This window comes from Malurus melanocephalus, unplaced genomic scaffold, assembly GCF_030028575.1.
Source record: "Malurus melanocephalus ecotype Western Australia unplaced genomic scaffold, MMel_1.1 scaffold_121, whole genome shotgun sequence".
Classification (NCBI taxonomy): Eukaryota; Metazoa; Chordata; class Aves; order Passeriformes; family Maluridae; genus Malurus; species Malurus melanocephalus.
The window spans coordinates 385161-409341 of record NW_026623353.1 but is presented as its reverse complement, the minus strand read 5'-3'; the positions used below and the strand labels follow the sequence as shown (position 1 = coordinate 409341).

General features: G+C 41.9%; 1 protein-coding gene across 1 annotated transcript in view; it reads left to right on the top strand.

Moving 5' to 3' along the window:
• The first annotated feature begins 1278 nt into the window (after positions 1-1278).
• Positions 1279-24181, top strand: part of ENPP6 (ectonucleotide pyrophosphatase/phosphodiesterase 6) — a 32446-nt gene continuing 9543 nt past the window's right edge. The window contains exons 1-6 of the mRNA XM_057370198.1: positions 1279-1663; positions 10187-10366; positions 15875-15986; positions 20223-20364; positions 21261-21440; positions 23707-23844. Coding sequence (XP_057226181.1) covers positions 1408-1663; positions 10187-10366; positions 15875-15986; positions 20223-20364; positions 21261-21440; positions 23707-23844 — 1008 coding nt within the window. The 5' untranslated portion in view covers positions 1279-1407. The remainder of the gene's footprint in view (positions 1664-10186; positions 10367-15874; positions 15987-20222; positions 20365-21260; positions 21441-23706; positions 23845-24181) is intronic.

Below are 24181 nucleotides of genomic sequence, written 5' to 3'. Positions count from 1 at the left end.
TAGTGCATTTAGTTCACAGACACTACAGAAAATCCCAGCACCCCTTCCCCTGACAAGGCATCTTCTTTCTGGAGCTGGAAGCCCTGTGGGAGGAGAGCATGGACAGCACCCCTCCAGCCTATGTCTTGGGAGYGGTGGCCTGCAGGCAGCAGCTCTGGCTCATGGACTGCAGCAGCCAGTGTAACACTGTGCGAAAGGCAAGCCAGGACACGAAGGGTGTTTGCAARGGGCCAAATAAGTGTTTGGGGCAAAGGGGGCTGAAAGCTGTCTTGCTGCACTTGCAAGAGCCCAGTATTTGATAAGGGCTAACTGGATGTGCTGGATGTGCAGTGGGAAGGTTTGTAAGGAGCAAAGAGAAGTTCAGATGGCCACACCTGGAGTGGTGGCCAGCTATCACAACCTTCCCCAGCTGTAAATATGTGCAAAGGGTATTTTCCACAGAGAGCTGGACAATGTTAGGAATGCTATGAAATTCTTTTATTTGTGAAAAAGAATTGAAGTAAAGCAAATTAATGTGCAGTTATGACATACAATAGGTGCTGGCATTGCATTAGAGTTATAGTTAGGTTGCTGCAAAGGAGAAAAACCTAGTGATGACTCATGACTAAAATGTGAACATTTTTAAATTTTTAATATGAAATTAGGCACCATCCAGCAGTGGATAGCTAAATAATATCAACCACCAGAAAATAAATATATCAATTATTATCTAGCTGAAGCCTGATTTTTCTGCTGGTGCATCAGGAGCTGGATTAGTCCSAGGGCAGCACAGAAGAAGCAGGGACTTGCATCCATATAGAGAGAGGTGAGTTTGCTCAGCTAATGCTCTGTGGTACCGCCGTGCCATGGAAACGCATGGATCTCGACTCACACATACTGCACTTCCCAACTGGAAAGATGCTTTGCCTTAATCTCACTCTGAGTTCTATCAGAAACCACTGCCGGAGAGAGRAAAAGCAAGCGCGCGTTGGCGCTGCTGGAGATGTAAGGCTGTGTTTGAAAGACCGCARCCCCTCTGTGCGAGCCCCTGCGAGCCGCATTCCCTGCGCGGAGCCGGGCMGGCCACCGAGCGAGCTCCGCTCCCTGCCAGCGGCGCTGGGAGCGCGCCGGGGGCCAGCGGGCAGCGTGCCCGCCCTGCCTCGCCTGTGTCTGCCGAGTGTCCTGAGAGGGTCCAGTTACTTTCATGCCGTGCGTGCCCCGCTGCGAAGCTATTGTTCCTGCAGCTGGGCAGTACCGAGCACCTCCCTCAGCTCGAGATTAATCATCTGCGCGCAATTAACCTGTGACCTCCCACGCCCGCGGCGCGGGGCAGCGCTGTAGCTTTAACGCGGGCGCTGGAAGCGGGAGGGGGACAGCAGTGCCAGCTCCGGCCCCGGAGCCGCCGCAGATCCCTCACTGCTGCCTGCCATGGAGAGCCGCAGCCTCCTCGCCGCCCTCCTGGCTGCTGCCCTCACCGCGCTGCTGCCGCGTCCCGTCGCGCCCTCGGCCCACCGCAAGCTCCTGGTGTTCCTACTCGACGGCTTTCGCTTCGACTACATTGATGACAGCGAGCTGGAGGGTTTGCCGGGCTTTCGGGACATTGTGAACATGGGGGTGAAGGTGGATTACATGACCCCAGACTTCCCCAGCCTCTCTTATCCAAATTACTACACACTGATGACGGGTGAGTACTTGCATTTCTGTGCTGTGATGCTCCTCACGGCTGCCAGCTCCCTGTGCCGAAGTTGAAGGCGGCTCCCTGAGTCTTGCTCTTCCAAAGAAGATATAAAAATAACAGAAGTCATGCTTTCAGCTGGAAAGCATAAAAGCGCTGTGGCATTACAGTACAGAATTGTTTCTCTGAAACCTGTTTCAAACTTGGAAATGGTGTTTGGAGCCAATTTTTGAAGTTCCCCTTTGCTCATCTTGGTGTAGCCAGGTCCCTACCTGCTGCCACCTCAGCATCATGGCTAGCTAGGTCTCTGTGGTAGGAGTACCAATGGGGACTGCGTATAATATATAAAACAAAAACAACTGGGAATGCATGGAAAATGAATACAGACACTGCTCAGGGGCTTTAATAAAAATGCATGCGAACCGAGTGTGGCTACACTGAGAACTTGTTTTCAGTCAGCAGGTCTGTTTTGGCAAGTTCAGCATTAAATTTCTTTTTAAACTTAGTAGATTTTCTGTTCTGTTAACTTTGCTCTAAATCCTCATATCTGTAATAATCTGAAATAGCCATGTGGAAAAACAGTCACAATTTTTACTTTTACTCCCCTGCAGTTTTTCAGAATGTCCAGGGGAGGCTTTCAGAAAATTTAGAGGACAGTCATAGTTTTCATGATTCTGATTTGCTTTTAATCTTATATGGAGGATACATTATTACAGTGACACTGGGAAGATGCACAGAGTACAGTTGGGCCAATTTCATCAGAGACAGACCGAGGAAACAACAGTTAAAACAAACAAAAAAACCCAAACAAACACCAAACCAGATTTTTCTTCTGGAGTTTCTGATTGGATTTTTCTCTGGAGTAGTTGAACAAACAAGAACTTCCACCTAATGAGGAGTGAGAAAATCTATCCACTACTAAGATATGTGGCATTTTCTGCTATCCTTGAAACAATGCAGTGCCCAGTGATTCATATACTGCTTGCTGGGAAAGCAGAGAGATGCTATTGTAAGACAAAARTCTGACATCAGTTGTGCCCAGCTTGTTTTGAAACTGCTTAACCCCTTCTTCCCTCTCTCTCAAGAGAAACACCTTTTGCTTGCTCATCTCTGATCAGAGAAGAATATAAAACCACCACAAGGTTGGTTTGGGTTTTTTTTTTTTTTTTTTTCATGATTTGGTGTGAACATATGACTGCAGAATAAATGTCATGACTGAAAATAGAGGTATTCCACTCCAGATGTTCTTTAGGTGCACATAGGCAAACTGGCCTAACACTTCCTTAGGTGCAAAATGTCTTTGGATGGAACTGTTAAAGAGAAGAAGAAAAGTGAATGAAATTTCACTCCTAAGCGTATTTAGTCATCACTTCTATTAAGTGTGTATACATMAAGTCTATAATCAGCCTTTTGAGGAGTTTTGAAAACATCCTACTTTGTACTCACAAAGGAGTTTTGTTTTAGGTGATAAAACACCACTACTGGACTTTTCATATTTTTAGTAGAGTTCTGCACCTCAACCTGAAGTAATAAGATAGTCTGTGAGACCAAACTCAACTCTTCCTGCAAGTCTCCCAGACTTTATGATAAGGATATCAATGCAAATATGACTTAATTGCAAATACCAATTCACCTTCCTAACATATGAGTCACAGTAGTATTTTAAGTAGGTCAGGAACAGTCGAGGACTAGGTTTAGGTGATGAACATGCCCAGTGGCAGACCCAAGGCTGCCCTTGCGCCCTTGGGGTGTTAGTGGACCCCATGACTGTGTCCTGGCATGACAGCAGGGAAAATCTCATAGCTGCACTGTTCTTACCCTTTGGAGCCATGGTACCATTTCTACTCTAAGGAGATTTTATGGGGTAGTGGGGTTAGGAGTGGGAAGCATGTGGCAGATGTAGTGTTATGCTGTGTTCAGTGTGTGTCCATTTAAATTGCAAAGGTGGAACAGGTTTGAAGAAAACTCAGCATGACAGGGTGACACAAGCATCATGCCTTAATGACCTGCTCAGGGAATGGCAAAGCTGCTGCTTTATGGGCATGAGGAAGCTTTCATCACATCTCACCAGTTGTGCATCCCCTCTGCTGCAGGGAGATGCAACTGTAACTGGGTTTGTTTCTGTTTGCAACTGGGATGTCTGACAAGCAACCCAAGAAGCTGTTTTGTTAAAACAACCTGGTGCTATGCAAGGTAGCTCAAGCATGTCCTAGCTTAAAATCCATCTCCTTGAAAAGCAATCTTCTCTAGCAACTTCATTTATGCTATGTTTGCCAGTCTGGGCTTCTACRGTGGCATAAAGACTCATTTTTGGGTGGTTGGGGTGCTTGTTGAGCTGCTAGATGGAATCCTATCTGGTGTCCTAGCTCTCCATGGTGCAGTTATGTTACTGCAAGTGTTGACCTGAAAAATGTGAAATGGAGAATTAAATAAAAAGAGACGTAGCTGCTGTGAGAGCTTTTGCAGGACTCTGTGAGCTTGGCAAGGGAGGGAAGGAGGAGTCCAAATACATCTATTCCAAAAGGCTCCCTTAATCAAACYGTGTGCTTTTTGTTTTGCAAAGGAAGGAATTAAGACCATAAGCCATCTCAGGCTGTTATCCTGTGGGGAGTTCTTAATTTTTCCCTTTCCCTGCTGTGGCCTGGCTCTGCAGGGAGCTCTCATTCCAAGCTCAGTGGAAAGTCTGAGTTCTCCCCTGTAACTGCTGCAAGCAGGAGTTACTCCTTCAGAGCACTTTGTGCCGTATCTGTCGAGAAAAGCTGCTTGAGCTGAGTGGTTGGGTTTCCCTCACCTGACAACCTGCAGGTGTTGGAGKGGTGGTGAAGGTCTCCCTGCAATTCAGCTCTCCTGAAGTACCCCCCCTCCAGCTGAGAGCACTCAGGGATCCCTCACTTTTCCAGCCAGCATAAACACACACAGTGTCATATCTGAGAGAGAAATCCACAGAGGATTTCTTTTCCAAGATCGTAACAAGAAATGAAATTTTTCTGGCAGGTCCTCCATGTGGATGTGCCAGCTGCCTGGTCAGCTATGCACATCCAAGCTTGGCCACCATGGGAAGCAAAGGGAGCCCCTGATTGCAGAGGTGGGCAGGGAACTGCTTGGAGTGGAGCCAGCAAGGAGCCTCCATGTCCCTCTTTGGACAAGACTTGATCTTAAATAAATGCCAGAGTGGCTGTGATGTCCCATGAAGGGTGAGGGATGGAGAAGGTTGACCAGAGGACAGTTTAGTCTCCTGTACCCAGAGACTTGCTGTAACACAGGGATAACATGTTTGGGGCTTGTCTAGAATACAGGGGTAGTCTGTGGTGGTTTCTCAGCTACTGTGGCTCTTCCCTTCATCTGCCATCACCTCCTCCTCTGCATGGCAGTAGAGAATGGGGCACCATGGCAGGGRTCCCAGGGACAGGTGACATCAAGGTCTACTTTGCCAGACTGAAGGTTTCACCCATCTTCCATGTTTCAGCAATCTTCCTTTCACTTCTCACTCTTGATGTTGGCATATTTAACTGCTGAGGGGCTTTGGTGGATGATGCGAAAGTCTACCAGCCAGTTCACATCTGTTTTCCCCTGAGCACAGCCAATCAACTACACTGCTCCCTGTTTATTCCATGTTTTCTGGAAGAAAATCTCCTTTGAGCTCCCAACTCTGGAGYCCTCTGGAGTCTGCCTGATGTGCACGTATACTAATACATTTATTGTTTGTTTGTGAGAGGTCTCCTGGTTTACAGCACAGCAGCTCCACGTGGCTTTCACTCAGTACCTGGAAGAAGCCCAGCCTGGTGGTGGTTCTAGTAGATGCCTCTTTTCTGCTGCACAGTTAGTGCTATCCTGACTTCAGCCTGGAAGGATGCAGAAAACTTCTGTTCAGCAGTCAGGAGAATTCTTAACCATRTAAGCAATACCTTCATGTTTTCTGAGGCATGAAAAATGGAATAATAGGAGTGCAACAGGGAAGTTTATTACATACACATGAATTAAAACTATCTCTGCTTCACTGTGCAAGCTTAGAAAAAATCCAGGAGGACTCAAAGTGCACGATGAGTGACAAGGTAATAGGATTTTTTCTTTTTGCTCCTCTTAAATAACTACAGATGGAACCAGCAGCAAATATTTAAAAGATTCTTGTCTTGACATACAGTTCTGAAATCAAGTCTCTTCCTTCTCTTGGATTCATTAGCTTTCCATTTCTAAAACTCTGTGCTGAGAAGCAAAAGAGCATGAATAAGTCTGAACTAATACTATTAACTGGCAGGGGAAGAGTACTATCCCAGCTGGATAAGATAGTGGGAACCAGGAGGATTTTCATTTTCACATTCTTCCTCTCATTTATTTACTCAYCACCTGCAGAAAGGCTGCAATGCCAAGCACAGAGAAAGATTTTTCTCTTTCACACATACACAAAATATTGCAAAAATCTTTGTTTGCTTTTTACCAGTTAAAAAGATAGAAACAATTCCAAAGTGTAGAACAGAAAGCTTTTTCTWATACAAGTTCACAATGCTACAAATTGAAATACAGTTTTTCCTTYTAGCTAGCTACAACCTCACAGCTCACAGCTAGTGTACCAGCTAAGTGGACATTAACACATCAGGTTATTTCTTTACCCCAGAGCTGAAGTCACTGCCAGAGGTTCWTACTCTCTGAAGATGCAGGCAGAAGCTTTGCCCATGATTCTGTCCAGGCCCTCTGTAGTGCTTGGAGCTGCAGTGCCCTTGAGCCATACCCTGTGGGGAGTCACATGTCCCAGAGTGGTCCCTGAGCCCACCACAGCTTGGAGTCCCTGCTCTCCAGGGACACAAGACCTGGCTTCCCACACAAGAAAGCATCTGCAAAACCTCAGCTGGATGATTTATAAGTAATTTTCATGCACCTCAGCCCTGGCCCCATGATGAAAGCATTGAATTAAGAGTTTCAAGCTCTTACTAGATGAACCCTCTTTAGGGAAGAAAAGTAATGCTGTGTATAGCAGAGATTTTTCTGTGCTTTTTTATGTGTTCCTGGTTGGATTGCAAAGTCTTGCCTGATGCAGGCTAAGGTGTTTATGCTTCAGGTCTTTCTGGTATTAGAGGTCATAAAAAATTGGAAAGCCTTTGCCAGCCAGCTCCTTTTGGAACATGAATTGCCCATGCACATCATGCAAGTACTGTTTTTCCTTGAGGGTCTGCAGATGGCAGGACCACTTTGGCCAAGCCAGCATTCCCCCCAGACTTCTCAGGAGCTCTGGCCTTGTCCAGGCTCAATGCTTAAAGTTTAGCATATGGGTTTTGGTTTTATTCTGTGATTTTTCTTTTCAAAATAGAGCAGATGAGACTCATCAGGGCAACAGTAGAGCAGGGTATATATCAAAGCTCAGTTCTTGGGAACAGCAACCACTTTATCTGCTCCAGAACAGGATTATGGTGCTGGTGACTTTTAAGATTTGCTTTCTTGATCCTCATGGCAGGCAGCATGAGCAGAGCAGARCATTTCCCAAGACAAGCCACTGAGCTGTTTGCATGAACTTAACTCTTCCCCAGCCTGTATAGCCCCATGGCAGTCCACACTTGCTTCTGCACACCCTGGTTTCCAGATCTCACATGTGGCCAGTGCAGGGTGTGCAGCACTCAGTGTTACTGCACTGCTGTTGTGGGTGGCCAGATGGCTGTGCGTTTTGCTGGGTTTTTTTAAATTTCATCTCTGTTTTGCAGAGATTCATTTGAATGCTGACAAAAGTGCCTGGAGACATGGGAATGTGCTTTAGACAAATGCTGTATRTAGTGTAGTGTCCAAGTAAGCTGTAGCATGCAGACTTGCAAATGCTTTTGCTGGCTCTTCTCCAGAAGGATACAGCAGTTATCATATTCCTGGGAACTGTGCCCTCTTTGTTTTCCTCCGTTGTTTGAGGAAGGAGTAATTTTTACTACAATTACAGTGAGATTAAATAATGACATCTGTATTCTGAAATTGCTTTCTGGCCTGTTTCTATTTTTGAAACACTTTAGATAATGTTTGATTACAGAGGAAAGCTGCAGTAATGGAAGAAATAATAAATTCAGAATGTTATGCTGACTCTCTAATGCCATGTTGCTATTTTGATAACAATTCAAAATAGRCACACCAAAGGTAATTTTCTTAGGCTGGAGAAAACAAGTTAAAACAGGGGATATAAAGATCTGGGGTTGTACACAGGGCACAAAAGAAACTTGAKAATTGGGCTTTATTGTGTGTATGAGTATCTTGGGGGGGAAGGGGGCAGGGGCAGAAATGCCAGGCATTCCAGGGCTTTTCAATCTAGTGAGCAAGGCTCAGAATAGCCACGGTTGAAGATTAACAAAGGTCAAAAATAAAATTAGAGATGAGGCATATTCTTTGAACAGTGTTTACTGATTTTAAATATTAGGAGAAGGAACTCAAGCAAAAGATTAATTAGTTGATTATTGATGTCTTTGAGGGAGGTCTGGGGTCTTTCTGACCTCAAGACACAAGCCTCAGGTAAGCAGATGTGAATRAAATTAAATGGTTATGTCTTTTGATCTGTTGATCACCTGATCTTTCTTCCTGACCTTGTGAACCAGGGATGTCTGCAATGAAAATAGATGTCTTACAGTATTCTAGGCCTCTTTTTTCAATATTAAAATAATAAAAAGGAGTTGGAGTCCRTAGAAAATTGACATGACATAATCTAATGTGGAGAACACTGTCCTCTGTATTGGTGCAAATAGTTAATTAAACTTCACAACAATACAAGGAACAATCTCCAATCACTTCCTTAAAGACATGGACAAACACACAGCAGACCTTAAATCCTATAGGATTAGACCTCATTGATTCTATATGGAGACTACACTGTACATCATACAGATACCTAATCTGTAGGTTTCACAGTGACCTGCAAGTTTCACCACAGCTTCAGCACTGACCTGGAAGTTTCCCAAGCTGGCACAAATTGCCTACCTGCAGTTTATCAGGTTGACAGATTTTAGGAATACATGAACTTTAGGAAGCTGAGGCTGTCCTGTATAGGGCTGCATTTTTGATGCACTACAGAGACTTCCTGCTGTTTTGAGACTCACAGCAAAGGGAGCACTTGGCAGCCTGAAGAAAACAGATTACTGCCCATCCAATCCACCAGTTCTCCTATATTAAACCTGTTTGGTTTAGTATGGTAAGTAGCGAGTGCCACAAACTGGGACCTGTTTTTTCCTCTGGGAAGGAGGAAATGTTTTGCATAATTGAAATACTTTGTAGTAGRGAAGGAGAGTTCAAAATCCATTTCAAGATCACATGCACCCAAAGTATACAGAGTCCTCTGCTTGAAGTGACATTTTTTCAGAGCAAGAATACCAAGGTTATTTCAGTTCTGATCACCATGCTCAGGCTCAAAATAGTCAAAACCTGTTACCTGGATCCCTGCAATAACATGACTCATCAGTTAATGAGGATAGTGTCTAACACATGCTTCAGTTGTTGCTTTTTAAGATAATGAAATAAAGTATTTCTAGTACAACTTCAACATTTCTTCAACAATCTTCGACATTTCTTTCCCCACTTCTTCTGTTCATTCAAATGCAGAATACTTCTTAARATATAGTTTTTTCTCTTCTGACAATTACAAGAAGCAGAAGACATCTCTCAGTTATTATATACTAGTTTTCTATAAAATGAAGTTCCCCAAGGACCCCTAAGATACAGTAAGAAGCCTGAACATGTCTGATGAAATGATGTGCACACAACCAAGAACAAAGCATGACCATAAAAAAAAGAAAAGCTAACAATAATGGAAAATAAAAGCTGCATATAAATGCGTTTGGCTAGTTTTTGCCTGTTTGCAGAAAAACAATGTGCCTTAGGGATAAAGAAAGGACAAATGCWAGTTTCTCAAGCTTTATGTTTCTAGATTGTGTTTTTACGAGCTTCTGTTCAGAGCCTGCTTTTCACCACCCTCTGACTGTGAGTGCTGATGAGTACCTTAAAATGGCCTCAGATTTGTCAGGTTTTGGGTAMGTAGAAGGAACCAGGTTTCAGCCAAACATGTGGCACCCATGGGCTGCTGTAGATGTGGTTGGTGTGTGGGGGCTGGGTTCGAAATGTTGAGCAGGCCACGTGGTGCAAGGTTTGTTTCTTCTGGCCCCAACTGTCTGAATCTGGCTCCCTGAAACTGAGCAAAGGCTGTGATGTTTCTGTACCATTTATAGAGAGCATATGAACCTCTAGATACCTGAGATGCCTGTCTTAGGGCAGAATGAATTGCTTTCTTATGACTCTTCTGATCCATTGACTATGAAGGGAAAATGGGGGCTGACAAGCTTCAGAATTAACTTTTGGGTGTCTGAACTGGGGGATTCAGTGAGCAAACTGGAGCACCTCAGTAAAAGGTAAGAGTTAGGGAGATTGTATGAGCGACTGCAAGGTCAGAGATCCCTGATTTCAAGTTGGAGCTTTTCAGCTGATTTGCTGGATGACCCAGTAGTAGCAGTGCTGGTGCAGGTGCCATACTTCTGCTGAAGAACACCAATCTGATTGTGCTGCTTCTTTTCTCCAATCTCAAAGGTCGCCACTGTGAGGTCCATCAGATGACAGGAAACTACATGTGGGACCAGAAGGCAAATGTATCTTTTGATATTGGTGTGAATAAAGAAAGCCTGCTGCCTCTCTGGTGGAATGGATCAGAGCCTCTGTGGGTCACAATGATGAAAGCTAAAAAGAACGTTTCCATGTACTACTGGCCAGGTTAGTATGTGAAAAGTTGCATCTTCACATCTGAGCACTCCATGTGCTGCAGGAATGTCTCTCTAATACATTTCTGAAATACAGATAAGAATTTTATGTGCTTTACTAACCACATGTAGAAATGAATTATCTTTTCCTCAATCATTTGCATATGCTTAAAAAGGAGAAGACTGGAGAGTCACTAGAGGCAGCTTTCCACTAAATGCTAGCCTCAGGAACATGCTGGCTTGAAGAACATCTCCTCCTTCATCCACTACTTGTTCCTCTTGCCCACCTGTGACTTCTGCTGTGCTGAGGGGTTGCTCCATGCATGGTTCATGGTCCAATCAAAGTCAAAGAGTAACCACCCTTCCTCACTGCTTCTTTGGTTTTAGTCTGGAAATTAGTAGCTGAGAGATAAAGATGATCTGCTCTGTGGCGACAACAAAATCCAGCTGAAAGCAAAGCATCCTTGTCCTCTGGTCCTCCTTCATTGTTAATTCATCTGAGGTTCCAGTTGCTCTGAGTCTGAGCCATTCATTTGGAGGGACTTGGCCTTTCTGTTCCTCATTTGTTATATGTCAGACCACTGGAATAACTAGGGATGTATAATGACTCCTTTTAAAGACACAGAAGTATTGTACTTAGCTACTCACATGGAAATAGATGTTCCAGCTGTGCAACCYGACAAAATCCCTTGTAAAGTACCCAGATCCTCAACTTTTTTACCTCCTAACTCTGCTACCTATAGAAAGCAGTCTGCAGATGTCCTCATATGTATAAGTGCAGGCTGCAGGACCCCAGCRCTGTCAGAACAGCTGTACTGAATACAGCCAGTGCCAGCAGGGCAGTGGCAGCTGACTCACGCCACGGGCTCCTGGCCAGCTTGTCTCTGCATCCCAATGCACATGGCCTGGCCACAGTCTTTCARTGCAATGTGGCTAATGGTGTCCTGGCAAAAAGCCCACGATTCTAAGGAATGGGAAGAAAGAGCAAACCGAAATGAAAAACACTRGAAAGCCATCCAGAGTGTTTCTACACTGAAGAAGAAGAAAAAAGATCTGAGGGTGACAATATTGCCTTATGGACTCGGAGGCAGTCAAAGGGTTTASATCAGCCTTGAGAAAATGCTGCTTCTTATTGAAGATATCCCAAGTAATTTAACAGCAAGGCAAATAGTAGGAAATAGAAATTATACAAGAATGTAGGAATTCTTGGAAAAATTTACAGTAATACCTCTTTCTGTAGACTATTCATTTTCAACTACTRTTGCAATTGCTCTCAATAGTATAATTATGTATTGAGTAGATGTAGCAGCCTGCAGAGAGCTGCTGAAATCCAAAAAAACAGTATCACTCTCCATTAAATGTCATTGGGCATTATCTAGCTACTTCATGCTACTCTTTGAGCTGTGTTTCCCAGGGAGAAGACATATGAGGTATGTATATATGTATACCTTTCACTCCCTTTTCCCTGTGCTTATGCTGCCAAGTGTATGCATTGACTCTGCTCAATGCAGAGAGGGGAGAATTTTTTGCATGGATCTGGCATTTTAGCTGTGGACTGTGACATGTACCTCTGTCTGTCCTTAATTATTTATCTGTGATGGCTGACCTTTGGCTAAGCCATCAGGGCTTCAGCAGCAAATACTGAAGCACATGCTTATTTTAAGGGTATTAGAGGTCTCAAAGGACACATTGGCTATACACGGTCAGGCAAGCAGGGTGAAATGTGGAACTACTGAACTAAAACACAGGGTTGCAGTAGGATTCCAGGTATAACTGGGGTGAACAGAAGTGTCTCCAAATGCAACGGTATTCATTACACTTTCCCCATATGCTTTTTAAAATTGTTTTCTAGTTCCACTGTAAGGACAAAAAGTCTTTCTAAAAATTCCAGATCTATCATTTTAAAGCTTAAATTCTTAATAAGCCATTTGAATGGGGAGCAATGCTAAACAAAACGAAAATAAAATCCCAAGATTTAATAAYCAAGGTGAGTAGAGGTCCCACAGACATTTGCACCACATATGGTCTGCTATTAGTGATTAGCTGTCCAGCCTGAGGATACACTGCTGCTTAGTAATGAATCTTGCAAATATGATAAATATCCAAACAGGAAAAGTCTGGGAAACTCTTAATAGGACATGCAATAATCAAATTCACCACACTTTGTTCTGGAAGATACTATTTTCTCTTTAGCCAGCAGTGAATACGAATGAGATCAATCAACTACAACAGGAAAGCACAGGAAATGCCAAAGTATTAATTCCCAGGATTAACTTTTACCACTGCYATTTCCTCCTCAGAGCCAGTTCCAAGCTTTGCAAAGTCTGAACCCAAACTCTGCTGCTTCACTTTCTTCCCTACATTCCTCCCTCATGTATAGTAGCATTGGACAGGTCCTCACCCTCAACCCAGTAAGTGGCATCATCCTAGATGCTCAAGCTCCTTCATTTTCCAGCAGCCTGTGCAACTACCTCAGCTAAATGCAGTGACAACTTCTCTGAACACTGAAATGAGAGACAGAGGGGGGAAAAAAGACTCTAAACTCAACTTTTGCCATTTCAACACAACATTTGCGAGATTGTTCAGCTAGTCTGGAAAGTTTTCAAAACTTTCTGTTATGACATGAAGTGTCCAACTGTTAAATAAATGTTTAGAAATGCAATTTAAACCTGGCAGAGGTTCAGGACTCCATGTCAGATAGATAAAGAGGAACTTATATATCACATTGAAAGAAATCCTTATTCCTGCACCAGTAGTTCGGATTTTTAAATAAAGGTTTAGCATCACACAGAACTGTGCAGAAAGGTAGTAAATACAGCTTAACTATTTGCAGTTTAACCAAGAAAAACTTAGCATTCCCTTTGGCTGGCTTCAAATCTGTTTAAATTTCCTTTCCCATAATATTTAAATGAGAAAATTTACCATCTGTCCTGGCCTCTGCCAAAATCAAATTTAAATTTTAAAGGGTCTTTATGGCCAGTATTTTGGACTTGTAACAAGCCTTAACATTAAAAATCCAAATTTAAATTTAATTGATCATAGAGGCTAAAAAAAAACAAAAAAGGGAAAAGGAAGCTCTTAGTGTCAAAGTAACTTAAATTTCCAGTGGTACTGTCAATGAACTGCACACTTTAAGGCCACTGTTTCACAGCCAAAAAGGTTTCTAATTGTTGCTACCCTGTAGTCTTTTGCATCATGCTCATCACTTGACAATCTAGAAATAGCAAAGAGATCTCAGCAACTAAAATATCCCAGATCCCCAAGAGGTTAATGCTTCCAGTTAAAATTATCTCATGACTAATTCTGAGGAATGTTATTTGAGAAAATTACAATCTGATGTCAGAATCTGAAGAAAAAAGAGGCAAAAGGATCATATTAGTCACTGACTTTGAGAAGACGTCCATCTGAACTGAAATACAAGGCATTTCTAATGACTTTCCAAATGCATTCTTAACTTCTTGCCTGGTTTTGGAGACAATCTTGAGCCAGACTCCGGTATCAGAGGAGAAATTGGTTTCAAAGTTCCACTTCAGTCCTGAAATAGCAAAGCCCAGAGGATTACTGCATCACCTCTAGGATCTGAGGTAGCTGAAAGCCCATGTTTTGCTGCTGGCAGCACCCAGGACATCCTGTAAAAGATTGAAGCTCTGCACCCTCAGGGCAGGGGATTTCCTGGATATGCCTTCAGGCCATTCTTGAAATACATTTTTCTGATTATTTGGTTAGGAATCAGCTGGGACCTGTCTCTGTTGCAAAGTGTAATTTCTTGGGCATGCTATGTGCAGGTGTAYAGAGGTTTTATTGTGGGATGATCCAGACAGACAGTTCTTGTCAAGTAATCTGCTGGCTGTTCATCCAGGTTGCAGACAACTTTCATGGTGGATCATGGTGCAGAGATAAACACTAAAGTATCTTCCTGTAGAAAGGGGAGGATTAAATCATATGTTTGGGGCAACAGGGGGAGAATGAGAAGTAAGCACTATCCCACAATTTTAATAGAAATGAAAATTAGATAGAGGTTCAAGAGTAGGCAAATGTGTCTTTACAGGAAAGTAAATAAGTTGAATACATTTGAAGTTTATTACTGCAAATAAATAATTAATTTTAATAGATGGTGCCCCTTAAAACACACAAAGCATGTGGAGACCTGGGAGCTACTACCACAGGTGAAGAGACTGAATCTGTCATGTGTGCTATGGCTCTTTAACTTTTGGAAAGGGTAATTTCCATCTGACTTATCTGGCTTTCCAGAAATCAGATTTTTAAAATTTTCTAAGCTTAAACATTTAAGTTTTCCTAGACTTTCATGAAACTCCTGAACAGTCACAATCAGAAGTCTCTCAGCCAGCTTGGCCTGCAAGCAGTGTGCTTTTCCCTGTGTCCCAGTACTGCACCTCAGTGATGTGAGCTCATGGGGGCTGAGATGCAAGACTGACAGATTCTCTTTATTGAGTGTCCCAGTAAATCACCTCTGACAGTAGTTCTGCTGCTCCAGGGCTCTCTCCATACTTACACCTCCTTCCCATGCCCCAGGCAACAAGCCAGCTTATGACAGTCCTTAATGCCTATCACTTTCATACCAAAGGAGAGGCAGAGGGACCCAGATGTAGACAGATTCAGGCTTTGGCTTAGCATTGCCTTTTTGACCAGACTGTGTTGCTSTGTACAGAGGTCATTTTCCAATAGGTGGGATTTTTTGGTTTTTCTTCCTCCTTGTGCCCCAGTAAACATCAGAAAACGCTTAACTGTGATGGGAGGACTCTGGTGTTCTGGAATGATAATTTTCATGAATCCACTGTTTCTGGAAGCATACTTCTTTTAAATATTAATATTATTCAGCAGCATAGTAACTGGAGAGCAAAAGGGCAAAGAAACCTCACAAAACCATGTTTTTCTATGTTCAGGGCCATGTTCTCCTCTAGGATTTGTTGCCATAAATTTTTAGGCCACAAAACAGACTTTATTTTGCAAGGAAAGCTGCAAGTAACTAAGAGAGTTAATTGGTTTACAGTGCTTTAATAAGACCTCCTGGGAAACAGATTTAATAGTGGAGAGCCAGTATCACATAATAAAATACAGTTCATAGAGGATATTACAATGCAAGATACAGTATGTGTCTAACTGGAAAGTAGTTGCTGAACTTTCAGAGAACAACATCTAAGTCTATTATGCTGGAAGCCTGGAAATGAGGTTATATGGCCACAGTAGGTAAAATATAAACAAGCTGGTGATTCAGGTGGAAATGGTCTGCCATGAGAGAATCAAACATTTTATTGCTTGAAGGTCACAAGGAGACTTTCCTTTTAGAGAGGGAAATAAAATTATCCAATATACAGTTTGCTACAAGCACTCATCAAACCAAACCTCCTCCCCTTCTCCCTTGCGAACCTCATGGTTTCCTGCAGGGAAGGCATAAGGTAAGTAATTTCACGGGGAATTTACAGACCTGAACTTGGACACCATGGTGTGGGGTCTGTGATCAAGGCGAAATAGCAGAGCTTACTACATTATTTGCTTGTAGGTTGTGAGGTTGAAATCCTTGGAGTCAGACCAAGTTAYTGCCGCGAGTACTTCAGCGTCCCAACAGACAGGAACTTCGCAGATGCCATCATTGATGCCCTTGAGTCTTTGTGGTACGTCACGAGATTTTTGTGATGTGGAGTTTCCTCGCTCTAGGACAAGTATATGGATTTGCTATCAGGGAGATTTTCAGGATGGACTTCCAGGTAGGAAGACAGGGGCTGAGACTGGATGGGCTCAGTAGTACTGAGTTTGTAGTACTGTCATAGAAACAACAGTTTCCGTAACAGTAATAGACCTTTACATCAAGAGTGGAGGAAAGATGTGCTCCTCTCTTTCTGTGTAGGCTACAACAAAGAGACATTCTGACTCGCTACTTTTAATCTGCTGTTTTAAATATCTTCGGGATGAGCCTGTGCATGTCTATTTACTGACCTTCAAGAAAATACTTTGAAATGCTTGGATTTGGAGAGGGAATTTGAAATGCTTGTATATAAAGAGGGAATTTTGGAAATTCTGACATTCAGCTTCAGTCACTTGTTTATGAGACAGATGCTTCAAATTTATCTTTTTAGAGCATCTCAAGCACAGTAGTTTTGAAGAGGGTATTCATTTCATGCAAAGATGAATATAGAATAGAATAGAATAGAATAGAATAGAATAGAATAGAATAGAATAGAATAGAATAGGAAATAGAATAGAATAGAATAGGAAATAGAATAGAATAGAATAGGAAATAGAATAGAATAGGATAGGATAGGATAGGATAGGATAGGATAGGATAGGATAGGATAGGATAGGATAGGATAGGATAGGATAGGATAGGATAGGATAGGATAGGNATAGAATAGAATAGAATAGAATAGAATAGAATAGAATAGAATAGAATAGAATAGAATAGAATAGAATAGAATAGAATAGAATAGAATATGATGAGAACGCTGTAGGAGATGTTGCTCCCAGTTGCACACTGGGTCCTGCTGCACAGATGCTTACAAATCACTGTTGTTTGCAGCATGGGCTTAGACAGAAGGTGTCTAAGACCATGTGAGAGGTTTCATTCTGAAATACCTGCATGTGACATGAGGAAATAATATGTGATATAGGAGGCTTTCTGGAGCTTTCCAGTGTTTTTAATTCAGTGAATAAAAAAAGGGAATGGAGGATGTATTACAGACATCAGCTCTGATTTCCGGTGGAAACCCAGAATTACTGTAGAAAGCTTTTTGGGTCTGATATAATTTTGGGATGGGTCAAGATATACTTGAAGCCTCCTGCCTAGTTTCTATGGAACAGTGTGTAAGGCTGTTCAGTGCTGGTTATCAGCTCTGTAATCGTGAACATGGTTAAAAGTGAGGCACAAACTGTTAAAAGCTCCAACCCTTCAAGCTGTTATTTTGGGTAGCTAGAGAGTTTCAATAGCTAATTCGTTCCAAGCCACAAGGCTGCCTGCTGCTGTCTGTGGTGKAAAAAGGACACAGCATTGTTGGTGAACCAAGTTGCAAGAGGTAAGAGCTTATGGTTTCAAGAAAAGTGCAAATTCCTGCCACCAAGATGTCTGACATAGATACCAGCTACAGTCTTCTGAAGTGCCCAAATCCTACAGATCATCTCAGAGCTGCCGAAGGTCCTGTCTCTGGTGCCTGTTTGCACACCATTCCTGGTGAATTTCTTCCCAAGTTCTTTTTCTTTAAACTAAGTGCCCTATCTCCAACAAGGCAGCAAAGAGGAAAAGGGAATGATTGTAGATAAAATTAATAATCAGGTTTGGGTGTAAATACTGCAGGGACTTAAAGAATGAAGGGAGGGTAGAGAATTAACATAATTAACCATTAAAAATCTGGTAGGTTTTCCTTATTCTTTCTCTTATTCATCCTCTTTGTTTATTGCTTTAAGACTTAGAAGAAAAAGTTCCATACTGCTGGGCCAGCCCTTAAGAAGTAAAGCCTTTGAAATGCTTTTACTGTAGGCATATTCATTTAGCAGGATTTAACATCTCTGAGTAGAAGAGTCTTGAGCTTGTCATCTTTGTCTTTTGCAAATGCATCTGACTTTTGAAGCTGTTCAAAGGCTGGCAAATCCCATGTGTTTGCTTTCCACACCCCAGATAATTGGAAAAGCCCATTAGGCTGAGACTGTCCTTAGTTATATTGAGAAAACAGCCTGTGGCAAGGTCAATCTGTTGGCTGGAGCAGTGCCTTGCCCAGTTGCCCTAATGACAGGTATCAGAAGTTAAAGARCTGCACTTAGGCTCCCACAATCAGCAAGCCTTGCAGGGACTCCAGGATAGAGAGAACAAGCCCTTTATTCTGGCATGGTGTCCCAGGGTTTGAGCAAAGGAACATCCTGACCCATCGTCACTTCACTGAAGCAGAAAAGTTTCATCAGTGCAAGGACAGAAGTATCTAACTTATCAGGGAACCACTGATCTTCACTTGCAACCAAAGGAAATCATCCTTCAGGGTTTATTCAGACCACTATTTAGACCAATAATATTCAAAGTAAAGTCAAGCATCTGTTTTTGGCAAGTGAAACTAAAACCTCCCTTGTATCTTTTCCACAACTGTAACTTAAGGGCTGTTGTAATCTATCTAGCTTCCTGGACAGGTGTCATCAAGTCTGCATCATAAATGCAAAGTATGCTGGTAGAATATAAAACCATTTTTAGTCTTGCCATCAATGCTGTCCAGCTGTCTTCAGCAATCTTTTCTTAATCATTTATTTGGAAAGCTACTGGTGATGGAAGAATACAGGACTAACACATAGTTAGAAAGACAAAATACTTCTCCCATGCAAGCCATGATCAGGGTTTCCTTAGAAAACTTAGAGAACCCTCTTTTTTCCTTAGAAAGACAGGCAAAAATGGAAACAAAGTCAAACTTCTGATGTGCTATACCAAATCCTGCAAACTGCAGTTTGTCCCATTGAAGTAAATATTCTTCCTTACAGTACTGAGCCCTCACTGGGGGACACAAGGAGGAAGAAAAAGGGAGAAATCTCACCAGAGCCTAAATGAGATTATTTGTTTTATGCAATAAATCTCCTTATTAGCTTCTATCTTGATCGAAATTATAATTTAGTTACAGGTGAGAAGACAAATTAGTTTAAKCAGCCATTTAATACAGGCACTGCAGCAGAAAAGAATGATTGCAGTAGGTTCAATAACTGTATATGCAGTAGACAAATGACAGGGTTAAATTTTAGAAAATAATTTATGCCTAATAAAGATGGAAAGTAATGCTTAAAATGAAACTGGGGAGAGGGGAGGGCTGCTTAATTTACATTATTTTAAAATTTTGAAGTGTGAAGAGCTACATTAATCTGCAGGGCCAGCAGTGGAGAAATTCCCACCATAGCAGAGACCTTCAGCTTCTCACTGGACTGCACCTCTGAGACCTTCTGCAAACTGAGAAATGCAAATCACAGTCCATAATTAATTCACTAAGTCCCTCACCTCTGATTTTCCTCTTCTGTCCCACTCATTACACCAGCCTACCCAGGTGTCTTTAACAGACACACTGGACCTGTCAGGACATAACAAGTCTTTTTGTAGGGACCTACATCTGGATGAGAACATGTATTATGGATGGCACRCTCTGCCATACATTAAATTATAGCACAAAAAGCCTGGGTTTGAACTTCATCAGCATAGGTTTGTGATTTTACCCACACAGCTTCTCTCAGGGAGATTTACAGTGAACTGTAAAGTGGTCATGAAAATTAAATTAAACACTGATTTATATGCTATCCCCACTAATTAGGCTGACACCAATCAGTGCAGAAAAGTGTGATCAGCTAAACTTGTGCAACTCCGAGATTACCTTAGTTTACCTTGTTCACATTCCTGAACAAAACCCCCTTCTAAAATCTTACCTCAATTCATACTGCTTGTTATTTTGCACGGAAGGGCACATCCTGAGTTGACCTCTGTGGTTTGGAAGACCTCACACAGGAGAAAGCCAGAAGTGCCAAACTTAATTAAAGCMCATTTGATTGGTAATTCCCACAATCCTTTTAATAGGGGCATTCAGCACAGAAATCAAAATTTCTTTGTTATTAAAGGGAAAGCTGCCTTCCCAATTCAAAGAGGTTAGTAAAGGACTACCAGGCCAGCCTGTGCTTGCACATGGCAGTCTCTACCTGCCACCTCTGATGGGAGTCTCAGGCAAACTCAGGAGACTCTGGGTGTGAATAATGAGCCCAGCACTGCAATAGTGTTAGGACCGCATAGGGTAGAAGCAGCAAACAGGATTTTATGTGTCTACATGCTGGGGAAAACACTAACACTAGCATCAGGAGGTCTCTGTCTGTGTCAGCCTTTCACTGTTTGCCCTCTCTCCCATGCCCAGCAATGGCAGTGCTGAGATGGCCGCAGTGTACTACGAGCGCATTGATGTGGAAGGCCACCATTACGGCCCTCGGTCCCAGCAGCGGAAGAACGCTTTGAAGGAAGTGGACAAAGCCTTGAGCCACATGATCTCACTCATCAAGGTGAGTGGCATCCAAAAACCCAGCTCCTGGGGGCCTTTGGAAAAGGCCTTTAAAACTGCTCTTTTTGGCATTGCCAAGAGCCTATTTAAACCTGTAACTGAATGCAGTGAATGTAAACTTTTATTGCCTGAGAAACAGGCTACTGAGATCATGTGGAAGTCAAGGCACCATTACCCTGATCGTTATTTTCATTGATGGCATTATAACCCTCCTGGTGGATTTATACCAATAGCCCCAGGAAGCCACAAACCAATATACGCACTGCTCTGTTTATGACTGGTGTTGCCAGCTGAACTTTATTGTCGGCGAAGGAATCAAAACTGTATGTTTCCTAAGGTTTGTGGAAACAGACAATTAACTTTTATAGTGGTTTTTATGGCAGTATTCAGAACTCTGTACTTTAAACTTGGTTTTAAAAAAAAATTATCTAAATGATTTTGCAGCGAGAAAAGCTTTTGGGTAAATGGCAATTCCATGAATATTTCTGACAATGATAAATGCATGTAGGAGTTTTTTATGTGTTTCAGTGAAGAGAGGAATACGTATCCTCAATTTCACTGAATATTAAAAGCTGTAATGCTAAGTGCTCATGTTTGGGAGGGAAAGAGAGAAACACCCCTTCCACAAGTGGTAACATGGCAAAATTGCTGACCATACTTATTTTGGAAAAACTGTGGTGCTAACCTCTCAGACTACTTTCAGAGCACCAAATGGAAGTGGGTGCCCACCAGGATGGGTGGTGGCAAAGCATGTTGCAAGACATTTGGGGACGTGATCATTCCAGCCAACTTCCACAGAATCAGCAGATGTCAAATGGTGATTTAAATTTTCCAGCAGGCACACACAATGCAAAGCTCCTACCTGGCCCTAAAGGTTGTCATGCACTTGCTTCACAGAGCAAAGGCCTTCAGAACCATATCAATGTCCTCCTCTTCTCTGATCATGGTATGACAGATATCTCTTGGGCAGATAAAGTGATTGAGCTGAAAAACTATATCAATATGAGTCATACCATACAAATGAAAGACCGAGGTCCTGTTGTGAGTCTCTGGCCAGCTCCAGAGAAGCATGCAGAGGTGAGTACAGCCTAGTTGTACCTCTTTTGTGTTTTCTCAGTTTTTATGCCAATTGTGTCTTCTGTTTCCTCATAACATCCAAATACTGCTCTCAGAAAAGTGTGCACAAACCAGCTCTTGTCAGGAGTCAGACTTGGATCCCTTGACATCCTTATGATGCTGGTTTTCAAATGAAAGTCACACCGGGCAAATTAAAAGCATGAACTTTCACTGTTATATGGCAAGGACACATGCTTTTAAACCCCACCACTCTTAGATTCTAATATACAGCAAAAAGATTTTAGCTCAAAATCCACTTTTAGGATTTTAAATATATTAATCAATTTATTGACATTCTAGAAGGGATTTTCAAATTATCTGGAGCAGGTTCAGGTATTCATACTCCAGTAAACTCCCACAGAGGAATCAACTCCATTAGACCAGAACTGCCAAAAAAATTTTTTTACAATATTTTCCTTTGAGGAATTTTTGATGAAGCATGTTGGATTGAGTCAGCTATAAAAGCTTAATGCTAGAACTTCAGGATTTTGAGGGATAAATTAAAACAATAGAGAAAAAAAGTTGAAAATCACCTGAAAAGAATGAAAATTTAGTATCACTGACTAATAGACTAGTACATTATAGTCTAACCAGAAACCAGTGCATGAGAAGTCATTATTGTTGTCCTCAGAATACAGATGAGTGGAGGTACAAAATGGGTGGGCTGTGCCCCAGTGAATAATTTTGGTTTCGATATTATATTTTACCCAGTAACAGTATATTGTAGCCCATGTGATTTTTTAAAAGAGAGTATTTGCTGATCTTTGCACCCAAAGAGTCTCTCCAAGAACTGTGTATCTGTGATACTGTGAACATTTCAAATTAGTGCCAGAACTGAAAGTTGTCTTAAAGGCATGCATGAGCCATGCACTCACAAGTGCATTACAGGAGATCACAGCACTTATATGCTTTACCCAGAGCCCCCCGGTTTTGTAGGCCAGACCTTCAAACAAGGGCAGGTTGAGATTTCATGCAGTCATGGGGTTTCATCCAACAAAACTCTTCAGCATATGCTTCTTTCTCATTAAACAGCCTAATATCCCTAAGGACAGTAAAGTACAATGCCTTATGCTATGTTTTTATTTCTTTCCTTCATTTCTTTTTAGGATTTCTTACTGGAGGGCTGCCTGTTAAGCAAAATAAAGTTGATTTTCAGTTTCCCAATAGTTASATTCTCTATTTCTAATTAATTTCAAAGATCTTTATTTATGAGCTGGAGTGCATTGTAACATAATGATTAACACCTCTAAGAATTACCCCCTTTTGAAGCACCAGAAGTATTGGTGAAACACRAGGACCACTCTCTACTCCTGGACATGGGAGGAATTGTGTCATCACACCCTGGTGTTGTCCTCATGGTCACTGCACATCAGTGCATATRTCTGGTACACATATACACACAAGGGTGACTTAGCGAAAAAGCTAGTGAAGAACATTTCATTGAATTGAGCTATTTATTCCTGAAGATTATTTATATTTAACTTGTTAAAGAAAAATATGGAGTCTGGGTACTCCAATAGCTGCCTTCTTTATGACATAGCAACACCTTCTTCAGGCATTTGAAATATTTTTTCTGAATAATGTGGGGTGTAATGACATTTGTGTGATTATATTCCAGACAGTGTCATTAATATTAATAAACCACTTACATGGCATTGTGCAGATTCAAAGCTGCAGGCATTGGCTAAATAATCTCACRACAGATAACTAACGAAGCAGATAACTGAGCACTGTCATTCCCTTGATAGTGATTGACTGGTTAAGTGCAAGAAACACAGGTGAGGTGGCATGAATTCTCCACTCAAGAGCACAATGAGGGAATGAGTGGCAGAGGCTAAAGACAATATGGCTTTTCCACATCTGTACACAGTCCACATGGTGCCTTTGAGTGTCTCCCACCACTTCACTTACTGCCTCCTGGTCTGTTCCTGTAGGCTGGTATACTCACACATATGGATTTGTTAATGTATGTATTATAATAACACATAATACATCAATTTATGCATTCCTATGTGTTTATAACCCAAATTTTCAGAATCTCCTAAACCACATAAGCATGTTTTGTCCAATCATGATCTTTGGAYAGGCAAAATCCGGTTTGAATGCACTGATGATTAGCCATTACAGGGGATTAGCCATTTTGCAAATTCAGGTGTTTCCATGTACCCATGGGTGTATTTATGACCTTTACAGCCACATGGCATCCTAACATTTGTTTGCTTTACAGATATATCAAAAATTGAAAGCTGTGGAACACATGGATGTTTATAACAAAGAGGATATTCCAAACAGGTTTTTCTACAAAAAAGGAAAATTTGTATCTCCACTAACTCTTGTGGCTGAAGAAGGATGGTTCATAGTAGAGGTAAAGTATAGAAGCAAAATACTCAAACAGGAATGTGAAAAGGTGCAGTATATTGCTGATCATTGAGTTAAAGTCAATGGGCTGACTACAAAATAATGTCAAATACTGCTGTGAGCTTAAAAGAACTTAAAGGTGCTGCAGCTATCCTGAAGGTAGACAGTTATAAGTCAAGATAACCCTTCTTTCTCTGTTGTCACAAAGCAGGAGCAGTTTCACATTTGGGTTCTGTTGCTTTACTCTTCGTCCCCCTGCCATCTACCTTCATTTCAGGCACAAAGAGTGTTTCCATTTCAAGTCCTYACTATCCTTCCATTCAGCAGTATCTTGTGGCAACTTT